The sequence below is a fragment of the Mustela lutreola genome, chromosome 11 (genome assembly GCF_030435805.1).
Source record: "Mustela lutreola isolate mMusLut2 chromosome 11, mMusLut2.pri, whole genome shotgun sequence".
Lineage (NCBI taxonomy): Eukaryota > Metazoa > Chordata > Mammalia > Carnivora > Mustelidae > Mustela > Mustela lutreola.
Window position 1 is genome coordinate 69615715 of NC_081300.1, and position 27000 is coordinate 69642714.

At 42.2% G+C, this 27000-nt stretch overlaps 1 protein-coding gene across 5 annotated transcripts in view; it reads right to left on the minus strand.

Moving 5' to 3' along the window:
* Positions 1–23068: 23068 nt before the first annotated feature.
* HORMAD2 (HORMA domain containing 2) overlaps positions 23069–27000 on the minus strand; it is a 96474-nt gene continuing 92542 nt past the window's right edge. For all 5 annotated transcript variants that reach the window (XM_059140222.1, XM_059140225.1, XM_059140224.1 and 2 more), the window contains one exon: positions 23069–24041. In XM_059140222.1, the coding sequence (XP_058996205.1) occupies positions 23937–24041 (105 nt within the window). In that variant the 3' untranslated portion in view covers positions 23069–23936. The remainder of the gene's footprint in view (positions 24042–27000) is intronic.

Below are 27000 nucleotides of genomic sequence, written 5' to 3' on the forward strand. Positions count from 1 at the left end.
AACCCCACATGCACAGAAACCTCATTCCAGTGGAGTTTCCTTAAGAGAGAGCCCAGCAGACTTTTCACAAACAAAGTGACTTCAAAGGTAGGCTTGCATCACGCGCCTCCCCCCACTTGACACTTCCCTTTAGCCCAGACCTGGCCCTTCTGTTTCTTGGTTTACTTTATGAGGTTCTCACACACACACATCTCAAAGCAATTATCTGAACTCTTCAGGCCAACAGGAAAGTCATTGTAACTGAGTACTTCCTTTGTCAAGTGCTGACGCTGGCCATGGCCACAGTGATGGGAGGCGCGGGCAACTCAGTGCCCAGTGACTTGGCAACCCCTCCCCCACAGTGCGGCTCAGACTGAATTCCCCCGGGGAGGAGGAAGGCAGCGGGATGGGGGAGTGGGGGAATTTTCTTACATCACTTGACGTGCTTGCTTTCACTCCCAAAATCCTGAGTCATGACTGAAGCCGTATTGCCTCGGGTCTCTGGCTGAAACCGGGAGGTTATAGATTTGGAAACCTGACTCCATCGTCTGACTCGTATCCAATTCATCCGAGGAACCGTGTATTATTTTAGTTGCCCCACTTTAAGTTGAAGTGCCTTCTAATCGAGGGGATTACGTGAGGAAAGTGACTCCTTAGTGGCTTAGTAAACTGATGCCATGTTAGTGAACAATATTTGACGTTCAGTGAGTTTACAAAAGGGGCTGTCTCTCTGTTTGTTTAAATCGAGATTAAGTGAAAGGAAAAGTTTTTCTTTCCCATCCCAAGACAAATGTGAAACACATGTTTTCCCTTTTGACTTTGTAGTTACAAGGCTCAAACAATCCTTCCCCGCCCCCCTCAGCTGTGAGATTTCAAGGATTGCAGAATGTTTCCTCTCTTTGGTGGCCAAAGCCAATATGAGCCTTTACATTGCCAGACAGTGGAGCAAATGCCGATGGCCCTGATGATTCCAGGTAATGGTGTGGAGGGTTGTTTCTGAGCCCACCATTGTCTGGATAGAGGTGATGGTAAGATCTAGTGCCAGGAACCCAAGAACTGAGTTCAAGTCATAGCCAGGCCTTTGCCGGTGTGGCCTCGCAGACCCTCACCTCCTCTTTCATCCGGCGAAGTGAAATTGGTTGACACTGAAATGTCTCAGGTCATTTCCAATGCTGGAGAGACCACTGGTTCAAGTTGGTCTTTCTGGTACGTGGAAGACATTTCTAGTTGAGGGTACCCTTAGCATGGGCTCTGGGCAGTGTGGCAGACCTCAGTCAAGAAGCCTGCCCTGCCACTGACTCATTGCTGTGACCTTGAACAACTCACTGGCCTTCTTTGTGAGGCCTTCCCCTTATCTGAGAGAGAACATAGCAGTTCAGATATGTGAGAAGAATGAGACAAGGGTGTGAAGTACTTTGAGTTCCTTGGACTAAAAAGATCACTCATCTTGGAAGATAAGTTAAAAAAAAAAAAGTTAGCCCCCAAATATTTTTGGATTATCTCAAGAATAGAGTAATGCATATCAATATTTTGTTTATTCTTGGCTTTTCTTAAATCGCTACTGGTTCAGGGAAGGCAAACACCAAATGATCAACACATGCTGTCATAATCAGGATTTCTCCCCCTGTGTTGGCCAAAGCCATGTTCCTTGCTTTTATTGTGTTGCTCCTCTCTCAGAAACCTCCAAGAGTCCCCTTGCCTCCAGGATTCAATCTGAACTGACATTCAGTCCCATTATGACTTGGGTTTGCATTAATTAATTCCCCAATCCTAGAATCACTAGAATCCCCACAACGATGCCAGAACTGCCTCTGTAAATATCTTCTCACGAGTGGGGCAGCCAGACTCTGCTTGAACACAGTTGGGGGAGAAGCTGTTGACAATCAAAGCAATCTGGAATTTTCTAAGAATCCCTCATCATTAGAAGCTTCTCCCCTGTATCGAAGTAGAATCTGCCTCACTGTAAATCCCTACCGCCCACAGGTCCAAGAGAAGCCACCCCAATTCAGCCTCATTCTTCTTCCTCAGTATTTGAAGTTCGCCATTAATCATGTCACCTAGAGAAATCCCTTTTCCAGACTAAACAACCACAGCATCTTTAACAGATTTTCATTGACTTGGTTTCTTGATTCCTAAATGGTTCTTACTTTTCCAGGGATAAGCTTCAAATGGCCAGTGTCTCTTTTTAAAAAAGTGAACCAAATGCAGTGTCTAAACATGGACCGGTTGGTGGGGGTAGTATCTCCTTTGTTTCTATAATAGTTAGGTTTAGGTAAGAGGTGTGGTAATAATTCAATGGTTTAAAGAGTAGAGGACATTTTTTCTTTCTCAAGTAATTGTCTGAGGTGAGTGACCCAGCTGAGCAAGTGCCCTGCTTTCTGCAGTCATCCAAGGATTCAGAAGCCTCCCAACTGGGGCTTTTTCTATACCCTGGGGTCTTCCTGTCCAAGCTGGGTTGCTGCCAAGTCCCGGATGCAGCCATGAAGAGACAAAGAGAACATGGGGTGGGGAGACCGTGTACACACCTCTTATGGGCACCAGCTCCTAACCCAGACCATTTATTAGCATCCACCAGTGAGAACCCAGTCCCATGGCCATGTGCAACTTCAAGGCACTCTGGGAAACATAATATGGCCGGGCAGCCCAAGGTAGGTGTCCCATGACTGTGTCACAAGAATGAGACAATGGATATTGGCGACCACAAATATGGACAAGCCTCATGGATCTTTCAGTTCCCAGAATACACAGAGCTCCTTCTGCATTCAGGACTGACGTGCTCGCTGTCCTGCCTGGAATGCTCTTGCCCTCTTGCCTCGCCTTCCCTTCATGTGGCCTCAGCTTGATGGTCACTTTTTCAAAGAGGTCTGCCATGACCACCCCAGGTAAAGGGGGTGGGTCCCCCCATCACCCTCTTTCTGACCTTAAGACCTCAGTTACAAGTTATAGTGATTTTTTGTGGGTTTTTGTCCTTCCCTAGTGAACTATAGGCTGCCTGAGGGCAGGCACTCTGCCTGTCTTGTTCTCCAGTGTGTTCACTGCCCAACCTGAGCCTGACCCCTATTGGTGGTGGGGGGGACAAGGGGGAGCTAAACAAGGATTTGTTGGATTAAAAACATATACACAATATATATTTACTAAGTAGTGTTTTTCTCCAACCACATCACTCTGTTAGGTCTTATTGTGGTAAACTAAAAGGTGTATTTTCACATTGACTGTTGCCAAGATATATTTCTCCATCCACTTCTGGAGTAGCTGATATTTTAACCCTACTTACAGTATTTTGCATTCATACCTAATGTATTTTAGCTACTTGTTTTTGTTCACTATTCTAGCCGGAAAAGATCTTTTTCAATATATCAGTGGACATTTATTTTTCCCTTCCAATTGTATAATATTGGAAACTCTTAAAGACGCGTCCTGTGTGTTTCCTTATGTCATTGGCAAACATCGAGCAAGATGGAAAAAAGAAATGGGCCAACCATGGAGCCCGGTCAGTACTGGAGCCCGCCCTCTCTCCGACCAACCATCTCTCCTCAGCTCTTTTTGGGGATGAATGTTTAGTCATACAAACCACACTCTTAGCAAGAATCTCACTGCACCTGTCTGTGTCAGAGACCCTACTGAAATGAGACACATGGTAGAATTCAGGGCTTTCTGTTCCACTCCTGAGCAGGACCATAAAAGCTTCCAGCCAATCACACGGATCCCCCTGACTACGTCCTCTGGTTTACCAGTCTAGTAACCTTATAAAAAACAGGAAATGACTAGTTCTTAATGAATCTATGCTCAGTGACTCCTAACAATTATTATTCTCTCATAAATGTTTACAAACCTTTATTTCATAATTTTTTCTGAAACTTTTCCAGGATCTACCCTTCTCTCCTTTCTGGAAACCATGTCACATGGGCCCATCTTCTGTCCCCAAATTCTCCTCCATCTTCATGCCTCTGAGCAGTTTCTCCTTTGCTCCTTCCTGGTGGGAAATGTTCTTCCTGACTCTGGAGTATCCGGACCCTGAGCTTCCCTCAGGGAAAGCTGGAAATTCACCCCCTCTAGGAAGCTGTCCCTCACATTGCAGGCCTGTCTGTGCTTTGAGTCCCTGTGACATTTGTGGTCCCCATCTCTCCTGAGGGCTTGGTGCTACTGCTTGGGCTGACTTTCTGAACAGTGCAGGCCTTCCTGTCCTGATGCCCAGCCTGTGCTTGCACAGAACCTTCTCCCAACAAGGCATGTGGGCTGAGCTGGCCACAGAAAATTGCCATCCACTTATGCCCAGGAACTAGCCTTTCATTAAAACTCCTACCTAAGCTGTGTTCAAGGGCCAGATGATGTGATCTCCCAGTGTGTTTGGACATTAAAAAAATTTTTTTTAAAAGAAAAGTTTGGTAAAGTATTAGAAAGTTCCAAGGAAGCTGTAGGATTACTATATTTTTCACACTAAAAGAAACCAATCTGTTTGATAAAACATTCTGGGACATCAAGATAGAGAGTGATAGATGATTAACCTAAACGACAACGTTTACAACATTCTGAATGTTCCACCAGCAAAGGAGACAAAGCAAAATTCAGAGCCACAAGCAAAATATTCTCAAAGTTTTTTCACTTTTCAGCAGCGTGTTTAGATTTCTAAAAGATTTCAAGTAGGGCTTCTTTAACTGCCTGGGTAGATTTAAAATGACTTAATTTTCATACAGCTTTGGAGGAATAAGTCAACGTTAGAAATGCAGTCCACCTGCATTTAACTTCCCTTGGGTAGCAACAGAACCTGGCAGGGATGCTGATGTCACATCAGACTGTATGTGAGAGGAAAAACTCAGCTCTATTAGATCATGGGGTCCAATTTCTCCCAGCTGCAATGGAAAACTCTTTACCGTGGAGGGGAGAGGGCTGCCACTGCTGGAGTCCTCGGGACCTTCTATAGTCCTCACAGAAGAAGCCCCCTCCTCTTCGTAGCCTCCTGGGACCTGCCACCTCCTTCAGACCAGGGGAAAAAAGCCTTCCTGACAAAATGCTGATGACTCTGGCTCTTCACGAAAACCCTCTCTGCTGCTTGCTTTCTGAGTTTTAATAAATCCTGGATTAGCATGAAAGCCACCCAGGCACTGACTCTCCACATTTCTCCACGAGCTGTCTGGAGTTGGCTTCTTCTTCATGAGTAACTTCCCCAAATGTTTGGATAGTTGTCCAACACCATGAACTTAAAACTACCAGATAAACTTCTTTGCTGAGCAGAACAAGAAAACCATCATACCATCAGTCTCAAAGGCTAGCACTGACCTTTCTCTTATTTTTCACTCTCTCTCTTCTTGCTCCCCTTTCTTGCTTGTGGCAATTCATTCCCCTTTTTTCAACTAAGAATGGAATTTGTGTTCCCACCTATGACCAAGAACTTACATGTGGCTTCTCAGCCTGTTCTTAGCTTTCTCTCTCTCTCTTTTAAGGTTTTATTTATTTGAGAGAGAGACAGCTTAAGCAGGGGTGGGCAGAAGGAGAGAGAGAATCTCAAGCTGATTCCTGGCTGAGTGGGGATCTCCATGCAGGGCTCCATCTCATGACCCCAAGATCATGACCTGAGCAGAAATCAAGAGTCAGACACTCAACTGACTGAGCCACCCAGGAGCCCCAGCTTTCTCTTTCTTATAACTTCTCAGTGATGGGACATTTCCAAAACCAGAAGGAAGCCTGGTTTCCAGTTACTTCCATGCAAGGCTTCACTGTCTTCAAACAGGTTTACCCATATTTTAAGGAAATTCTTATGCTATAGCTAGTCTCCAAAAGGGGCCACATTTAAGTTTCCCATCTTAACACTTGGCCCAGCTCTCACTCCATGAATTCTTAGGTCCATGTTCACCATTTCCAGAGTTGTTTCCAGCTTCGCTTTTCCATCTCCCATTTCCTTCTGCTCTTCTTTCCCTCTAGGGTGAGTGCCTCGAGCCTCACTAGCATGCTGCCTGGTTACTCTCTTAGCAGGTGTTAGGCTGAGCCATGAGCAGGTCATGGTACAGAGATTCCAAAAGGAGGTACCAAGGGAGTGACCATGAGAAAGAACCATTCTCAGGGCGGGGGGGTGGGAAGGGAGGAGGGCAGGGGAAGGGGCCCAAAGACATACAGTTAGAGCAGTTGAGGGAACTCACCGTCCAGAACCCACAACCAGGAGTCAGCTGATTTCTAAATGTGTCTTCCCATCTACAAAATGGTAAATGAAATCTTGAAGTGCAGAGAAAAATCTGATTGTGTGTGTGTTTTTTAAATTGTGGTAAAATATACATAACACAAGATTTATCATTTTAACAATTTTTAAGTGTACAGTTCTATGGTGTTAAGTACATTCCCACTGTTGTGCAACCATGACCAACATCCTCCAGAACTTTTTCATCTTCCAAAACTAAAACTTTGTGTCCATTAAACACCAACTCAGGGCACCTGGGAGGCTCAGTCAATTAAGTGTCTGACTCTTGATTTCAGCTCAGGTTGTGAGATCGAGCCCCACATCAGTGGGGAGTCAGCTTGGGATTCTCTTTCTTCCTCTGTCCCTCCCTCCCCCTTCTCTAAAATAATAAATTAATTAATTTTTTTTTAAAAACCACCAACTCCCCTTTCCCCCCTTCTCTCAGCTCCTGGTAACCACCATTCCACTGTCCACCTCTATGATTTGATTACTCTAAGTACCTTCTGTAAGTGTAATCCTACACTATTTGTCCTTTTGTGACTGGCTTATTTCACTTAGTGTAATGTCCATGTTATAATATGTGTCAGAATCTGCTTCCCTTTTAAGGTTGAATAATATTCCATTGTGTCAGTGAAATATGGTAAGAAAAGCATAGAACAGGACTTCAGAAAACCTGGGTCTTAGATCCAGCTCTGCCCCTAGTGACCTTGGACAGATGGCTCCTGCCAAAGCGGGTTTGAGGAGCCCCTGCATAAGATCCGGCTGGGCTACCTGGGAGGGTCACAGATTCCTTGACTCTGTCTCTAAGGGTGGGGACCCAAGAATCTGCGCCTCTAAAAAAAGCTCCAGGTATTTTCATATATTCCAGTTTGAGAACCACTGCTCTGGGCCTCATTCTCTCACCTAGGCTAGATCAGATTTTTCAAATCGGGCAGCACCCTTGCTCAGAAGAATGCCAGGGTTTTGTAGAGGGAACAACAGGGACTCCCAGGTAGATGGGTGTGAGGCCCAGAGCAAAGGGGAAATTTAAAGGCAGGATTTGGGGTCCCCATCCCTTCTTGCTTTATCTCTTGTGCCTCTAAGAGTCTACAGAATTCTTAAAAGCAAATTTAAAAATCAGTAAAACCTATATTAAAAGCCACTTCTAGGGAAACTACATGAATCTCAAAATTACTACATTTTTAAAAATGATCATTGGGCTTTAAACACGATTATTTTACCAACTTAATTGGTTTTGGATTGTCTTGTTTGCTATTTAACATAAGGTTGCTTTAATTTAATTTTAAGCTCTGGTGAAAGGTTTCCATAGAGATTTGGATGTTTTTCCTGCCAAACTGCCAACAGGCCATTTCTGTAAATTTTTTTTAAAAGATTTTTTTTCTTTATTTGACAGAGAGAGACACAGCGAGAGAGGGAACACAAGCAGGGGGAGTGGAAGAGGGAGAAGCAGGTTTCCTCCTGAGCAGGAAACCCGATGTGGGGTTTGATCCCAGGAACCTGGAATCATGACCTGAGTCGAAGGTAGATGTTTAACAACTGAGCCACCCAGGTGCCCCCATTTCTGTAAATTTAGTACTACATGGGCACTATAGAATGCACATTTCAGTCCATATGTCTATAATTAATCTCCATATTTCTAATTTTTAATTATAAATCATGATCGGAGATCTTTGGGCAAACTCGATGTTTGACTCCTACTCTCATCTTGGCTTCACCTGGGCCTCCTTTGCTCTCAGACAAGTTCCTTAACCTTCTTGTAGGGGACCCCTTTCTCTTGAAACTTCCTTTCCCAGATTCCCTTATCATTGCTAGGTTCAGGAGAATGGGCATCTGTGTAATGCAACTGCCACCCTGCCCTGTTGCTGAAGTCACTCCCTGACCTGACTCAGCTGGCATCAGAGCAGCTCCCTTGTGGACCTGTGCCTGGATCCAAGGACAGTCTGTCAGCCCCCTCATGTGGCTGGGCCTGTGACTGTTGACCTTGGAGCCATGGGCGGCCATCTTGGCCAAATGGACTGGGTATCAAAAATGCATAATGAGGAGAAGAATGAGCTGCAAGTGTGGAAAGAAGCAGAAACAAAAACCTCAAAGGGTTTGTAATGACTGACTCTGTGTTTTGGGTTCCATGGGACACCCCTGCTCTGTTATAGTTCCTTTATGCATGGGGCACCTGGGTGGCTCTGCTGGTTAAGCATTTGACTCTTGGTTTTGGCTCAGATCATGAAATCAGGCTTGTAAGAACAAGCCCCATATCGGGCTCCACACCCGACATCAGGCTCTGTGCTCAGTGTGGAGTCTGCTTGAGATTCTTTCCTTCTCCCTCTCCCTCTCTCTCTGTTCCTCCTCCTCTACTCTCCACCCCAACACACTCTTTCAAATAAATAAATAAATAAATAAACAAATAAAATCTTTTAAAAGATTTCCTTTCTGCTTCTTTTGTTTAAGCTAATGAAGGATAGTTTCTGCCACTTGCAACTGTATAATTAATTGTAAAATATGAATACAATACAATCCATAGTATTATAAGAACCAATTGAGATATTTGTATGAGCATGACATAGAAGTATTAATTCTAATTTCTCTTATGGTATCATTATTATTATCTGAGTCTCCCTTTTCCTCTTTGGATTAAAAAATATTGTATTTATTGGTAAAACTCAATATCCCAAAGTTATTCTTTATTTAAAAATAAGGCATTGGGGGCGCCTGGGTGGCTCAGTGGGTTAAGCCGCTGCCTTCGGCTCAGGTCATGATCTCAGGGTCCTGGGATCGAGTCCCGCGTCAGGCTCTCTGCTCGGCAGGGAGCCTGCTTCCCTCTCTCTCTCTCTCTCTGCCTGCCTATCCATCTACTTGTGATTTCTCTCTGTCAAATAAATAAATAAAATCTTTAAAAAAAAGATAAGGCATTGAAGGCAGGAGGAATTTTCAAATTCAAAGAAGAGGGTGGGGAGTTTGAAATGCAAATATTTTCAAGTAAGAGTCACACGCTTGAAAAAATAATTGAGCATTTTATGTGTTTTAGGAAAGGGGCCAGAAATATTCATTCATTGATTTCTTGCCCACCCCGAGTCAGGGGCTGGGGACCCATGTGTTTTAGACCCCAAAGGAGCTTATGGGCAAGCGAGGGTCAAGCAGCAAGGCTAAAGTTAGGCTGTGTTCTGGATGCTAGAATGGGAGGAAGGACGGGAGAGGGCCACAGAGGAAGGCATCTGACCCAGGTCAGGAAGACGTCCAGGAGGCAATGATACTTAAATGAAAGAATGAAGAGGATAGTTAGAAATTAGGAAGAGGAAGGAGAGTTGTAGAAGACAGAACAGCTTGCTCAACAGCCCAGAGGTGGAGGAGGGCGTGACACACCCCTGGCACGGAGCGTGAGAGGGGAGCACTGAGGACTGGTGAGGGGAACAGGGACAGAGCATGCAGGACTTTTGGGCCACACCACGGAGCCTGCCCTTGACTCAGACCCTGTGGAGCCACTGGGGGCGTTTAAGCAGGGGATACTCTGGTCGTATTTGTACTCTGGAATGATATCTTCGGCCAAGGGTGGAGAATGTGTGGCAGGGACCAGGTCTGGAGGAAAGCGAGGCCGCTGCAGTAACTGGAGCAAGACAGGAGGGTGCCCTGAACTCTGCTTTAGGAGGGAAAGACAGGATTAGGGGGAAACAAGGAATTCCATTGAGATCTATATAACCCCCAGCTGATTTCACTTGTTCCTCACTTTTAAAGAATTATTGTTTCATTTTACGGGTGTGGCTCAGCTCACACACTTGGCTCAAGCTCAGAGAGCCATCAGGCGGTCCCAAAGAGTGAGGGGTGGGGGTAATAGACGATTTGGTCAGTGCCATTTCTTAGCGGCTCAGCACAAACTCCCCCCTCATAGGACTCAGAGAGATGAGAGGCAGAGTAAGTGAGGTTAACTGTGGGAGAAGAGGTCTAGGTTCAAGGCACGAGTGGTCATCTAGGAGAACAGGCCTGGGTATAGTGTTGCCTTGGGGAGTCCTGGAAGAATGGGAGGTATGGGGACAGCAGGCAATGGGGGTTTCAGGAGAAGAGCCTTCAGAGAGGGTTTGAGGAACATCAAAATCAAACACTATTTAACAGACCGGTATGCCTTGGAGAGATAGCCTTTGACTGTGGCATCTGGCGCTACAGGAGAGCTGGACAAGATGTGGACAAGGGACACTAAAGGTGAAGGGAGAGCGAGGCCACAGTGCAGCACTGAGGTCACAGCACTCAGACCCAGGTTCTACATCATCTGTGTGATCTGGGGCAGTCAACACAACCTCTCTGGGCTGGGGAGAGTGGTCCCTACCTGCCCCATGACACAGTTATGAAACTTGGGAAGCGCTTTGTAAATCCTAGGTAAAGGTGAGTTCTATATTGACCTGAGTCATAGTAATCTCATCCTTGACCACACACTTTTCCCCAGATCTTCAACCCCTCCCTTGAAGGAATTTCTGTAAATATGAGAGAAGCAGTGGCAAGCTGTTGGTTGGAAGAGCTGATCGGTTCCCTATCCTGATGCCTTGTTGTTCCTCCAGGACTAGAAGATTCTGACAGAAAAAAGTAGAACTAGTTTTCAAAACACTCACAAGAGAAAGGAAGAGAATACAGATTTGATCTTAGTTTTAGGTCAAAGGAAAACTTCATTTATTTATTTGTCTGCCTGATATCACATCTTAAATTTCAAACAACTACTACCTACAGTACCTCCCAGAGGACCTAGTACCAGTGACTGTGAGTAGAAGGCAATTTAAAGGGGAAAATGGGGGTGCAGTGGATTTAGGGGCTCAAGTGAGTGAGTTCCGGTTTCCAAAAAAAGCCAAATTTGACTTAGCACTTGAGATACACCTGATTTTCTGGTAGCACAGCTCAATTTAGAACATTGGACAGGAAGTTTGACAGAGTAACTCAGTTGCATGCAAACTCCAGAAGGTACTTATTGTGGAAATTTATGTGCATACATAAGTAATTCCCAGAGGTACCTGGCTGGCTCAATTGGTGGAGCATGCAATTCTTGATCTCAGGGTTGGGAGTTCAAGCCCCACACTGGGTGTAAAGATTACCTAAAAACAAAAAATCTGGGGTGCCTGGGTGGCTCAGTGGGTTAAAGCCTCTGCCTTCGGCTCAGGTCATGATCCCAGGGTCCTGGGATCAAACCCCACAGGAGCCTGCTTCCCCCTACCCTCTCTGCCTACTGTGATCTCTGTCTGTCAAATTAAAAAAAAAAACAATAAACAAATAAATAAATAAATAAATAATCTTGGGGGCGTCTGAGTGGCTCAGTCAGTTAAGTATCTGAATCTTGATTTGGTCTCCGATCATGATATCAGGGTTGTGATATTGAGCCCAGGGCTAGGCTCCATGCTGGGTTGGAGCCCATTTAAGATTCTCTCTCTCCAAGTGAAACAAGACAAAACAAGAGATGGACACAACCCATAAGAGACTCTTAATCTCAGGAAATGAACTGAGGGTTGCTGGGGGGAGGGGGTAGGAGGGGGAGGGGTGAGGGGGTTGGTGGTGGTATGTGGCAGCTGAGTGATGGACACAGAGGATTGGGGAGGGTATGAGCTATGGTGAGTGCTGTGAATTGTGTAAGACTGATGAATCACAGACCTGTACCCCTGAAACAAATAAAAAAAGAAAAAAGATTCTCTCTCTCCCTCTGCACCTCTCCTGCTAAAACAAACAAACAAATAAATAAAGGAATGGTTCTCAATTGAACTGAAAAAATAATCATAAAAAAGTAAAAGGCTTAAAAAAAAAAAAGTAAAAGGCTTAAAAGAAAGAAAAGGAAAAGAAAGAAAGAAAAAGAGAGAAAGAAATGCCCAGAGAGGCCCTTTGAAAAGGTTAGCCCTTGGCCCCCCTCTCCACTTCCTCACCTACAAATGGGTAGCATAGCTCAAGGAAAGAGTGAGAATTGGTGCAACTGTGTTTCTAATGCAATGACTTGTTTTGTTTTGTTTTTTTTCAGAGATGGGGGTCATTCTTTGACTTTCCCTTTTGACTATTGTTTTCTGTTTCTGCCTCTTTAATTAGAGCTAGAAACTCAATTAAAAAGAAAAAAAAAAAAAGAAACGGTCTTTTCAAGCCAATTTCCTTGTGTTCCTGAGAGGTTTTGAGGTTAGGTCAGCACATATCTGGGCTGTTTACCTCTCTGGCTATTAACAGGATGGCATGTGACTTGGCCAAAAGCTGTCGTTGACCATGGCAATGACCACTACTGTCTTGGCTTCAGAGACTGCTCTTTAATGTTTTGGCATATAATCACAGTTTTGTTTACCAGGTAAATGGTTTTTGGGTTTGTTTTTTTTTTTTTGGTAAGTTTATTATTATTTTTTCAACACCTATCAAAGAAAGAGAAAGCAGCCTTGCCAAGTTATGATTAGAGGCTACTATGCCATATTAAGGACTTCAGGTTTCCTGTTGACTAGCCTACATTTTCCTTTGCACCAAGACTCACCAGCCCCCACCCCACCCCTAAGAAAAGTGAACAATACAAAGTAGAGACAACATAAAGTGCTTTCATGGGAAAAGTCACGCTATGTTTCTAGGCTATGATACTTTCTTCAGGTTTCTTAAAAGAAATCATGCTGAGACCATTTTCAAGGAAGCTCTTTGAGCTTGGGGAAATAATACATCTACTAAATCAGCAGTCCCCACCCCACCAATCGTGGTAAATGCTTCCCCACTTGGCTGAGCTGGTATTTCCAAAGGAGACTATGAAAATTGTCTGAATGTTCAATCAAATTAATATCTTTCTATGGGAGAATGTTCACAAGGTATAGCTAACTGAAAAGAGAGAGATTCTATTAAATTCTATGCTTTTGTATACACACACACACACATATACATACAAGAAACACACTAAAATTCTATAATGGCTGGGGGAGTATGGGTAATTTTTTCTTCTTTATACTTGTCTTATTTTTTCAAACTTTCTACCATAAGCCGGTATAATACTCGTAATAGAGCGTGGTGTTCTGTTCAAGGCACAGACTTTGAAGCCAGACTGCCTGGTTCAAATCCTGGCTCTAGCACTTCTTGTGGTGACATTAAGCAAATTACTTAATTTCTCTGTGCCTCATATTCCTCTCCTAGGGTTGTTATGAGAATTAGAGAGTTACTATGTACAAAGTGCTTAGAAAATTTCTAATACATAGTAAGCACTATTCAAGTATTTGTTAAATGAAAAAAGAATAAAGATTAAATTTTTAATTTAGTCAAATTATGGTTAGCTTTCTCTAGAATGTTACTGGCCATATTTCTATAGAGTTCATATTTTATAGGTGTTGCTGAATGGAGGATACATATATCCCTATGCCTATGTCTGTCCTCAACTGATATAGTTAGGATAGATGCATGACATTTGATGGGTAGCTGAAATTCTTAAAGTTATTTGCCAGGTCATGACAAAGAACAGGAATTTCCCAAGAGTATACTATGACCCCCCCCTCCCCTCATTTGGTCATAACTGAGTTACGGCAAGCCTAATTCTCTCCTAAACCACAAGTTATACTATCACAATTTGGCTGATGACATTCACAGAACTGGAAGGATCCTTGACCTTTGGTAAATTCTGCCCCCTTGCCCAGGTTGAAATGCCCTGGGTAAACCTGTGTTAAGTGATACGTGCTTCACTTCCTCACGTAGGCCTGGGAGGAGCAGAGGGAAATGAGAACCGGCTTTGTGGTAGATAGTCAAATAATTGTGAAATTGTTAATGACTGATAGGAGAGGACGAAGGATATAATGACAAGGCAGAAAGAGTTCAGCAGGATCTTTTCCCAGCATCAAGAGTATCTACACAAAAGCAAATCCATAAACTTAACACGTGCTGTCGTACAGACTGAAGAACTGAGCTCAGTGTTGGTGGGGTGTAACCCAAGAATGACAGAAAGAAAGAAACTGGAAAGAAAGCAGCACAAAACGGAGAGTGCCTCCTGCCTGTGGGTGGGAGGGCAAGATGGTACTGAAAATCCTATAAAACCACACTGATGCTGTTTCCTTTGAGCCGAGGGAAAAATAGCCTAGAAAAAGGAAACTCCAAATCTCTTGTTTACCCAGCTGTCTGTACAAAGTGAATTATTCATGATTAAATGTGAATAATAAACCTATGCAAATATTTGTTGTATTCTCAATATTAAGGAGGTTGGGGGAGTAGCAGGAAATGAAGTCACTCTAAAGTAATTTAGTCAATCATCTTCTTTAGAAATGTATCAAGAATATAGATTTTGATTGTTATTTATATATTACCCCCACACAAGAAGAAAAGAGGTTGTTTTTTTCTTTAGGAGTCTATGTATGTCCTATTGGAAATGACAATCTAAAGCTTTTCTCTTAGTATCATGACATTTCTATAATTTCCTAAGAAACTAATTGTGAAAGCTTTTTTTTTTTTTTTAAATTTCTGACTTGGGAGGGTTAAAAGGCTTACAGCAGAAGTTCTTGTATAATGGGAAACCTTAACTGACAAGTTTCCAAGTGCCTGCTGCTTACTGTAAATTCTTACCTATAAATTTCAGTTATAGGTTTTTGATAAAGGGAGTATTACAATAATACTGATACCTGACACTTTAAAAATGTTTATCTTTCTGGTTACAGAATTGATTTAACAGTTTCCATCAGAACTCTTAGCCCTTTAGCTAGAACTGGGTTAGCTTTTATGTAGCTTATCCATTCTAAGAAACACTTAAAACCCAAGCAATAGCAAAGTAGTGAAAGCTGTTTTATTATCCTACAACCTCTACCTTTTTTTTTTTTTAAGATTTTATTTATTATTTTTTGACAGACAGAGATCACAAGTAGGCAGAGAGGCATGCTGAGAGAGAGAGGAAGGGAAGCAGGCTCACCACCAAGCAGAGAGCCAGATGCGGAACTCGATTCCAGGACCCTGGGATCATGACCTGAGCTGAAGGCAGAGCCTCAACCCACTGAGCCACCCAGGCGCCCCAATCTCTAACTTTTTAAAAGTTAGTTTACACCCTGTGTCATCACCATACTTTTCTCCTAGCATGCAAACGGCTGTTCTGTGTATTCTGTACTTGAAAATGAGTTTCATTAATATAAAACAACAACAACAACAAACACAACTTTCCCCCAAGCCCCATCCTTAAGGCTGAGCTCATTCTAAAGGAGCCCCATGTTTCAGGTAACCATAAGACTAAGTTCAGACGACTCTCACTTTTGCTCCATAATAATCTTAATAACGGGAGGAGAGGCCAGAGAACTGGTCTGGTCACCCTTGGCTGTTGAGGATTAGGCGTTCTCTAGAACCAATGATCAATGGGCTAGCCCTCCAAGGGAGCTCTCCATCCCTCCTCCAAGCTAACCCAAAGCCCAAGCAGAGGGATTCCAAGCACCACATCAGACTTAGAGTAGACTGTTCCCACCCACTGCTTCTACTTCATAGTTGTTAAAAACCCCAGGTGGATCACCATCCAATGAAAATGAGGAGGGGCACCTGAGTGGCTCAGTCGGTTAGGCATCTGCTTTGGGCTCCAGTCAAGATCTCAGGATCCTGGGATCGAGCCCCGTGTGGGGCTCTCTGCTCAGCTGGAAGTTTGCTTCTCCCCTCTCACTCTCCCTCTAAGAACTCAAATAAATAAATAAAATCTAAAAAAAAAAAAAAAAAAGAAAAAGAAAGAAAGAAAAGAAGAGGAGGAACCAAGGAAGAGAGGAGGTAAATGTCTTGTCCAGAAATAGAGGGAGAACAAAGGTTAAAATTCAGAATTTGACTAACAAATCTCTAGTAAATTCCCCACATTATCCTACTTTGCACCACCCTCCCCAATCAACTTAGAAATCAAGGGCTTGGTGATTCACCAGTAACAAGCATAATTCCTAGGACTACAGTTAATCTACCATTATCTTTTTCTTCTGGTATTGTTATTTCTGGAGATTTAGACAGTGGGAGATGGACCATAGAGAGGAACAAAAGACCAGAGAATCATCTAATCTACTCCCCAGGCTTTAGGCACACTGAGCTGAAACCAATCCAGACTTCCAGAAAAGATAATTCTACCACCTTCTCTCAAATTGGGATCACACCGACTGCATCCCAAGCCTATTCTCTTTTATTCTATGTTGACTGGAGATAACTATTTTCTTATTAAAATAAACACATTAAAATTGCATCATTAGGTTAATTGGCAATGTTAATAAGTGGCAAACATAGGCCTCAAATGAGAGGTGCAAGTTGTAATAAAAATTTTGAAATGTTTGGAAAAATATGATTTGTATTTAATAAAACCCCATCAGTGAGTGAAAATTGGCTTCATTATTAATATTTCCCCCATCCTGTTTCTCCTAGGGTCTGCAGTTATCTTAGCAAACTTGCCTCTCACTTTATAGGAACTTGTCTGCCTTATGACTTAGTTCAGTGGCTTCTTTCTCATACTCTTACAGCTGGGGAGCCATTTCATTATGCTGGTGAGTTTCTGAACCTGCAATGCAATTAATTCCTTTAATAGGCTCCTCCTTAGGGAAGGCCCATTAGTAGACATCACTAGGAATTAACATCTTAGTCCAGGAGAAAAGCTCTTTGGAGGCAGCAGTGAAACAGATAAATCTTTGTTGAGAGATGTGGCCAGGAGACTTAACCACATTCCTTGCGGTTTCAGAATGACATGCATATTCTGGGACCCATAGATAGGCAGAGATAGTTGTCATTCTCAGTAATGCCCTGACCGCACCAGTTCTTTAACATAAAGAAGTAGTTCTAAATGTTATAATTTCTTAGAAGAAAGCAGCATGGCTGGTGTGCACTGAGGGCAGGGGAATGAAACTGCCCACTGCCTGCCTATGCCTATGAGAAAAGGCCACCAGTCATTTGAAGCACACTTGAAGGCTGCCAGACAAATCCATTTTATATTACCCTACTAAGGATTTTGTTGCCTCCTTTGATATTGTGAAATAGTAATGAAGTCCTTCTGTTGGAGGTTGAATATTTTCTTGATTATTTTCACATATGGTCTCTGGAAGCAGAGTCATTGGGTTCAACATTCTGCCTCTTGCTATTTACTGACTGAGTGACCTTGGACAAGTGATTGAACTTCTCTGTATCTTAAGTATCTCCTCTGAAATCGAGATAACAGCAGTACCTACCACATTTGGTTTTGGAGAGGATCAAATGAATGCGCACGTGTGGGTGCTTAGTAGAGTGTCTGGCCCAGAGTCAGCGCCCCTAGTGTTGACTAATAAAGTGATTAGCTCTGCGGAGTGGAGGTCCCACCACTCCACGTAGGCCCGAAACACAGAGGCTGAAAAACTGACAAAGCAGAGGAGTGGGCGTGTGGGCCCAGGGAGGGGCACTAGCTACAAAAGGACATGAGGGAACTTCTGGGAGTGACAAAAAATGCTCTATATCCTGATTGTGGTGGCGGTTACCCTGGGGTAAAGTTAAAAAAAAACCCACTCAAACAATTCTTTCCCTGACAAACTCTTTTTATGTCGTAGTGCAGGCCCTAATCACTCTGTATCTGGGTTAATGCGTTATGGGTATGGGTAATGGGTTAATGCGAAAGTCTCCTGGTTGATTTTCTGTCTAGGAGCACCTTCTCTAATTCCTCCTTAACGTGCCCAGGCTCAACCCCTTTGGGCCCCTTCAGCACACAGGCCTAGAATGGTGTACGTTGCCATTTATTTAATAAAGAGGGAAAGAAATGAAAGTGCATATGTTAGTATGTTTACTTATTTATGCCTAAAATAGGTCTGGAAAGGTATATGAGAAAGTGGTTATATTAGTTACCCTACGAGGAGGGGAACTTGGTGGCTGGGCACAAGGTGGGAGGGATGTTTTTCATTATAAAGTCTTTTGTTCCTTTTGAATTTTAAATCATGTGGATGTATTACCTAATCAAAAATAAATAAATAAAATGTAGGAAATAATAAGAACCCTGCCAAATTCATCTATTCATTCAACAAATATTTACTGGGCACCTACCACTTGCCAAGCATATAGCAGAATTAACGTGTCCGTGGCCATCATGGTGTTTCATCAGCAGGATCCTTCACAAACAGTGCGTCATGGGCCCTGTCTGCTTGGTTAGCTCTATGACTTGCTTATAGGAGATTGAAAGTGCACTGGTCATAGCTGGCATATGATTTAGGGTAAAACCAGGTCAGGGTCAAGGATCTCCTTCCACATACTGAAAAGACATCGAAAGTGTAGAGTAGCAAGGATATCAGATAATACCTCATAGCTAACAAGTACTGGGCATTAATTTTCCATGTACCAGGCATGCTTCTAAGCCCTTTACCTGTATTAACTCACTCACATCTCATAATAACTTCGGGATGAAGACACTACTATTGGCCTCATTTTACAGATGAGTAAATTGAAGTACAGAGAGAACAAATAACTTGCCCAGAGAGTCACCAAGCTAGGAAGCAGATGACCAGAGTTTGAACCCAGGTAATGTCTAACCCCAGAACCCTTTGTTTTAACCCCTTCACTACTTTTTGAGAACAGGATTTATAAAATGTCCCTTTGCTCCAAAACAGCTGTTGAAATTCTACCATTAATAAAAGTGTCATGGGGCACTGAACCAGATCTTGAGCTGAGGGTTTGCACTCAGCAGGTAGTCTGCTTGGGATTCTTTCTGTCCCCCTCTCTCTCACCCTCACAAATAAATAAAAAAAACTTTTAAAAATTAAAATTGTCATAAAATTCTACAGGTGGAAGAGATCTCAGTATTCACTGGATTGAATTCTTATCCAAAAGGACGACATCCTGACTACTTGGCTTGAACACCTCTAGTGATGAGGAACTCATTACAGCCGGAAGTAGTCACTAGCTGACATCTCTAATTGTTAACAAAAACACTAAAATGTTGATTGCCTTCCACGTGCCAGGCCCTTTGCTAGAGCATGGAATAGAAATTCTTCAATATGCCAAACCCAAATCTGCCTCTCTGCAACTTCTTCTCACTGGGTTGTGTTCCGCTCTTTGGAGTGCAGATTGCGTCTGTGGTTCCCTACATGTCATGACAGCCCCATATGTATCTGAAGACAGCTACAAACTTCTCCTTAGACTCTCTTCTTCCCTGTTTATTCAATCTGTTCTCAGATCACATTCCCTAAGTGAGATTCAATTTTCTTGTTAACAAGCTTGTTTCAAAATGCAAATGTGGGAGGGCACCACATTAAACCTAATCTATTTTTTTTAAAGGTTTTTATTTATTTGAGAGAGAGAACACAAGCAGGGAGGAGGGGGCAGAGGGCGAAGGAGAAGCAGACCCCCCCAGTTGAGCAGTGAGCCCAGTGTGGGGCTTGATCCCAGGACTGTGGGATCATGACTTGAGCTGAAGGCAGCCGCTTAACTGACTAAACCAGCCAGACGCCCCACATTAAACCTAATCTGATGCTTCCCTGCCATCAAACTGTCTTGAGAGAAAGGTAGTTTTGATCTGGGGAAAGGAGCAGGGAGGGTGTTGAGAACAGAGGCAGCTGGGAGCATGGATCAACTGCTAGCACAGGTTTGGATGGAGTGTTGGTGCAGGATCTCCAGGTAGCCAAAAAGCAAAGCAGTCATCATGAGTTCCTGAGACTAAGGAAGGGGACATGCCAAGACTTAAAAAATAGCAAAAGCGATGAACACCTGTTTTGCACTGGCTCTATGTATGCTGGCAAGTTAACTTTCATCACTTTGCTTAATCCTCACAACAGGATCACTAGGTAGGTACCATCATTATCTACATGTACAGATTGAGTAATCTGAGAGCCAGTAGGTGAAATAACTTGTCTAGAAAAAGGCAGTCTGGTTTTGAAGCCAGCAGCTTAGGCTTTTCCTATACTACTTTGAGAAAAGGAAGATGAAGACCTAACTTTGCCTGCTTACCCCAAAGCTGACCAGTAATTATCTAAATGGAACTCAGAAGCCCAGGATTTCTGTAGCCTTAAGGAGTTCTGCAATACCCAAATAATGATCCCCAAAAGTCCACTCCTTCACTTGTTCCTGTCCCTAAATAGTTCAGTTCCCAAGGAAAGTTCCATGATCCATCAGTCTGTCCTAGACGTTTCTGACCATCTCAGTCAATCTGTCCCCACAACCCCTGCCATGAGGAAACCCCAGTATTGCTGAACCTCATGGCATGATTAAGACCAGGCTATAATGTTTAATGAGACTTTCCCCCAGGATCCCCCACAGAGCAAGTCTCACATGCAATTTTCAGCCAGGCTGCAGGGATGTTTACCTACCACCTCCCGCATGGTCAGCCAGTAGTTCTTGTGAGCTCACCACCTCCTACAAAAGTCAGTCTCAACAACTGTGACACTCCCAGAAGGTAAAACCTTATTCGCAGAGATGTAGTGCACCCAAGGGGGAGTTACATGACCAGATGAGTATCTCAAGCTTCTCCATTTCAGGATAGGATCTTGGCTTTACCATTGCATAACCCAAGAGTTTGTTAATTAAGGCCATCAAGGGTGTCCTCATCCCCTACAGAAACTGAAAAGTGCTTAGGAACTCTCAGCCAGGGTCTCATTACACAACATAAAATCATAGTTAAAATATTGCCTTTTTAAAAAAACACAAACTACTGATGATTCACAGACCTGTACCCCTGAAACAAATAATACATTATGTGTTATAAAAAATTAAAAATTAAAGTAAAAAAAAAGCTAATAATTTCTGAAGAGTATACATTTGGGGGGTGCCTGGGTGGCACAGTTCGCTAGGTGTCCTACTCAGTTTTGGCTCAGGTTGTGACCTCGGCGTTGTAAGATCTGGCCCCATGTGGAGCTCTGCACTCAGCATGGAGTCTGCTTGGGTTTCTCTCTCCCCCCCTCTCTGCCCCTCCCGCTCATGCTCTCTCTCTCTCTCAAATAAATAAATCTTAAAAAAAAAAAAAAAAAAAAAGAGGATATGTCTGGGATAAACAAAGTCATTTTCTCACTTGTATAGACTCTACATTCATACAGTGCAGAGGACCGTGCCTTACCTCTTACAAGCAGTATGCTAAGCCTCATTTTATCAACTGGATCTTCCTTCTGAATGGTGATGATTATAACTAAGAATTATTTGTACTATAAGAATCTGTGGAAATCTCTAAAGATCCAGTATGATTGGATTTGCAACCATAATTGACAATTCTGATACATTCTAACAAACTGGTTCTAATGGGGTTATTTTTGAAACACATACACAACTTTGAACTTGTGTGAATGCAACTTTGATACCGATGAACATTTCCAGCCTCTTCCTGGCAGAAGTGAGCTGGAGAATGAAAGAACCAGACACCAGAGGGACCTGCAAGAGGGGAAATGAAGGTGCGGTTTTGGTGCCTGGCTTCAAAGGCTAGCAGCAATCATGAGCTTAACCCCATCTCTTTCCAGCTAAACCAATTTTCTGTAAAGACAGAAAAACCCCAAACAGCTGAAATCAAATTTCCCCTGTATCATTTTTAATTTAACAATGTCCCAGTTTCCAAGCTGTCGTCATCTAGTCATTCTAAGCGCACTGATGAACCAAGCATAGTCAGGGTGAGGGAATGGCTAGTGCGATACAGTTCAGACTCCCCAGCTCAGGGTCCAAGTTTTCATTCTTTTCACTGAAATTCCAGCTCCTTGATGAACTTGTTTACTCATTCCATTCCTATATAAGACCAGAAATTATTCAATAAATAGAATTGAATACCCTCTAATCTTGATAGCTAGTTGCATATATGAACTCTGCTGTATATAATCGGCGGTTCACATTTTCATGGTTCTCAAATCCTCTTTTTAAAAAGATTTTATTTTTAAATACTCTGTATACCCAACATGGGGCATGAACTCACAACCCCGAGATCAAGAGTTGCATGTTCTTCAGACTGAGCCAGCCAAGTGTCCCTTAGATCCTCTTACAATAGATGTCCTTCTTTGTGTGCTTGTGCCCAGGCACAAGAAGGGCACCTCTATCTGCGCGCACACACACACACCACATAGGATATACACAACACATTCCACCTATTGGCATTGATAAAAGACTGTTCCTTTGGGGGAGGAGGGGTGTTTATAATGGAGACAATAAAATCACTACAGAAATTTTCTAGGCAATTCAGATTCTATGCTTCAACTTGAAATATCTTAGGCTAAGTTATGAAAATTATAAATATAGATTGAGAGTAAAATTCCCCTTTTAAACAAAATTATTTCTCCTGAAATCTGGATTGACCAATTACTCCATATAATGAATTTGTTTTGAGTCAAGGACTCCTAAAATCTTTGTAAAATTCCTTTGAATTCAAACACTTATAAGTGGAGGAATGCTAACTACCTCATAAGTAGCCCATTTCAAAATTTTGGCAACATGTGGAGTTAAAAAGTTCCTCTTTATACCAAGCCAGATTGACCTCCTATAGCTTCACCAATTTGGACTTAGATCTACCCTCTGGAGAGACACAAAATAAACTTAATCCCTCTACTAGACAGCTAATCTCTTTATAAATGATTCTCTTAAAAGAAATTGTGGTGACTCAGGCTACAATTCTATCAAGGATATAATAAACCCAATACCTTTCCCTCCTCCTTGCCGAGTAAGCCTATGTGAGTATATTTATCATGCTGGGAGAGGGGAAAATGCTCCTCCCTGGCAGGCCCTAGATCAGTCTGGCAAAGGGTAGTGCTGGACAGGCAGGCTTTCTCATACTTTCCTCTCTGTTATGATAACCCGCAGCCTTCTGCTGGCTAAAGTACATGTCTGGCCCCAGAGATTCTCCTCTTAGTCTGAGTCAGAGGTCCAGGATTCTTTCATGTGCATTAGAATCCTGGGAGTTCTCCACAGGACCCCACCCCCTGAGATTTTGATTTCAGAGAAATGGAATAGGCCCAATAATCCATATTTTAATGAGCACTCCAGGTGCAGATGTCCTTACTCCATTTGAAGAAACACCAAACTAAGTGAAGAATAAAAAAAAGAGTTAAAAAAAAAAAAGCCTTGTGTTTTGGTTTTATTTAATTGGAAAGCATATACATTCAACATTTAACCTACTGGTCCTGTCCATTTAAATTAAATTTTTAAATTCTTTGTTATTAAATAATAAAAACACTTCAAAGTCCTGTATTATGTGTCTAATACTAATCATTATGGAGTTTATCAAATGTCCCAGAATAAGAAGGGAACTAATAACATCACCTGCAGGTTACAGACTGATAAACTGATAAACTGAAGTGTTTGTCGGGAAGCATTCAACATGAGACTTCAGAAGTCCTGTCTCAGGTGGCCAACAGAATGGGGTGGAGGGCCAGATTCAAGGAACTTTACAGGGAGAGGACATTTTGGTCCAACACTTCGTTGATCGATCTTGTAATTGGAGTTAACATAAAAATCACACCTGCATAAGCACCACCACATACAACCTATGCAATTCTGTGGGAATTCTAATAAAGCGATAGAGGGATTCCAGTACACAGGTTACAACAAGTTACAACATTTCACAGTAGACTAAAGACCTGGGGAGTTTAGTTATGCAAGGAAAACCCTCCTTCCTTTTGAGAACAACAGCTTATTTCTTTTCAAAATAGCTGCTGTGGTTCTTTTACAGATATAAAGGGCGTCTCGTCTCTAACTCAGCCTTGAAGTATTGCTATCTCAAGGCAGCCCTGGTGACCTTGTTTCCTTTAGGCAAAGTGAATCCATGTCCTACCTGGTAATTGAGCACTTAGTAAACTGACTAAAAAAGTTGAGCAACAAATTCAGTAAACGGTTTTGGTGATAGGAACTTAAACTTTCCTATTTAAGACACTTCATGCATGTTTGTTGCAAAATAAAATCATTTTAGAGTAAATGCAGTGAAGACATCCAAGTTTCATTTTCTGTCAGGGATGAAGACTTTCACTGGTTCGCTGACCTTCCTCTTCTTCCTGGAGATCTCAGAACTTTGCTGACTGTACGCAAAATTCATTCTTTGAATCTGTGAGAATCACCAGAGAGGCACATTTCAGCAGAGGTTTTGACGTCTGCATAAGGCATATACAAGACAGGTAGACCAACCATTAATCCTTCTAGCTGCATAACGGATCTAAACCTGCTTTCCTGTGGGTTGGTTTGGCCCTGCTGCCAGTATCAGACTCTGGCATTCCAAGTTTCAGGAGCTGAGGTCCTGGAGGCAGCCAGTTTCAGGGACAGTTTCTTGGCTCTCTTCGGTGAATTCAGCACAACCAACTCTTAAGGGAAGAGTGGTCAAGGTGTGGGGCCAACAAGGAGCAATTAGGGTCAGGACAGATCTAGGGCACTGATTGCTTTATTTATTTATTTATTTATTTTAAAGATTTTATTTATTCATTTGACAGACAGAGATCACAAGTAGGCAGAGAGGCAGGCAGAGAGAGAGAGAAGGAAGCAGGCTCCCTGCGGAGCAGAGAGCTGATGCAGGGCTCCATCCCAGGATCCTGAGATCATGACCTGAGCTGAAGGCATAGGCTTTAACCCACTGAGCTACCCAGGCACCCCAATGATTGCTTTAGAAGCAAATATAACTGCAGTCCCAATTTCAGTAAGCAGAAATATACAGCCTTTTTAATCATGAGTTCAGATTAATGAATTAGTAAGGACCATGGCTGTTCTTCCTGCTGGAAGAGAAGTATACATTATTGATGAAGTTAATCAGTAAATCATCATGAATATGTATTTTCCCATTGGGTTCAGCTTTGGTAAAGACTTTAAAGGTTATTTTTGCTTAACTAAGTAAACAAATGGCTGTATTATAATCTGTCAGACAATCCTTAATGCCTAGAATTCCAAGAAACACAGAGTTTTTCTATTTTCCAGCCACTAGATGGGAGGAAAGGTTTTTCAATGTCCTCTGTTCTTTCTTTGGTAGGAAAATGGAATAAAACATATATTTTTAAGACACATTAGAATATCTAGTAGAGTTTCCAACATTATCCTTTTTTCTGTTACAGGCTATTGTTACTATTGATATGTTACTACTACAAAATAGCAGGAATGTCATTAAAACACTTAAGTACCATTTAGAACCACAGACTGGGTCTACGAATGGCTAATGTAAGTTTAGTTTTAGTTTTTTAGTTTTAGAAAGAATTTGAATTTCTGATCTCAAAAGCCACAAATTCTCTTTGGCTTAAACTAACACACCGATTATATAGAACAATAAAACTCTGAGAAAATAAATAGAGCTGCTCATCAAATAACTGGTTTGCTTAGATATGCAAAAATTTGAAATGGCCTGCTGGAAAGGAAAAGAAATAGCACCATAAAACCCAAAGCACAAAAAACCAATTTCTTTATCTACAAGATGAATTTGTTAAAGTGTGGCTGTAAGAAAGAGCACTTGGTAAAATTCAGTTTTTCTAGAAATGTTGCTTGGGCATACTTTCCATTCAAACCAAATCTCCCATACTTCAATCAAGTTTGGGTATATGGAGAAGAAAGGAAGAAAGATGGATGTACAAATCCTAGAGTGACAAGTTGGTCTGATGGTTTAATAGTTTTGTTTTCTTTTTCTTCTTTACTTAAAAGTAAACCAGAGTTTTATTACAAGTTTCAGAACTGTAAATTTATTGCAGTGAGTTAATCAAAACATCTTTAATAATGTATCCAATCTCAAGGCAATCAGTGAGGCCTGGGAACTCTCAGCGGGTTATGGGAAACTAGTGGGTTCAAAAGCAAGTAAGTGATCAGTCAGAGGCCACTTTCTAACAAAGACGAATAATCCATATGAACTATATAAACAAAAATATTTATCCATACAAACATTTTTTGGGTGTATTCCAACTGGCTGAGTTGGCATATTTGATGCCAAAGCCAACCAGGCAATCAAAGAGCCAGTGATCAGGCAGTCTAGACAGATTATCTTGGTGATTTAAGCAACAATGGGGGATCATCAAATGATTTCTACTGCATGTCATATTATATTTTAAACAGCCTTTAAAGTGTTCCTTGTATATGGGCTAACAAGAGGCTACTATGATCCATTTACCAATAGAACCTCAGAAGTATCTATATGTATGTCTGAAAAAACCCTGAAGATATGTTTTCTGCTATATGGTATTTCCCTACTTCCCATTTTTTGTTCGGTAACATATTCTTTTGAGAAGCCAGAGAACAGGTTTTGCCTTAAGCACAGATAAGTGACCTAGCCGACTTGGTAGCAGTATTTGAAAGCACGAGAAGGGATCCCTTCATCTAAATTATTCCATTCATCGTGTATTCCTTTATTCATTTACTAAAAAAACACATGTTTGTTACCTGAATGTTCTCCTAGAGTTCTGTCTTTGACCATCTTTTCTCCTTCTCCACATTCATGTATGGCTCCTGGGAATCAGTTACCATTTATAACCAAAGACTTACACTTCTATATATTCAGCCTAGACCTTCCTTTTGAACTCGATCCATGTGTGTAATCAATTACCTACTAAAAGTTTCCACATGGATGTTAAGAAAAGTCAAAAGCAATTTGTCCAAATTAGAATTTGTCATCTGCTTCTCTATGCCAGCTCCCAATCTTTGTTCTCACTCTTGGTGAGTCCCCTGCGGGAGTCCACGTTAAAAGCCTGGGACTCATCCATGGCTACTCCATCGTTCTCACCCTAACATGTACCTAATCACTAATTCCTGTTGATCCTACCTCCTTAATAGCTGTCAAATCCATCCATTTTTCTCTATTGCCACTGTTTCTACTTTAGCCCAGGCCAATATCATCTATCCCAAGTACTAAGTCTTGAACTCCCACCACTACTGCTTCTCCAATCCATTCTCTACTCTGGAATCTAAGTGAGCTTCTATTAAATCTGACCATGTCATTTTTCTGATTTGTCACCCATCCACTAATGATTTTCCATTGTCCTTGGGATAAAATCAGACTCTGTTTGGCCCTCATCCCCCTTTGTTGCTTCATCTTGCCCCAGACT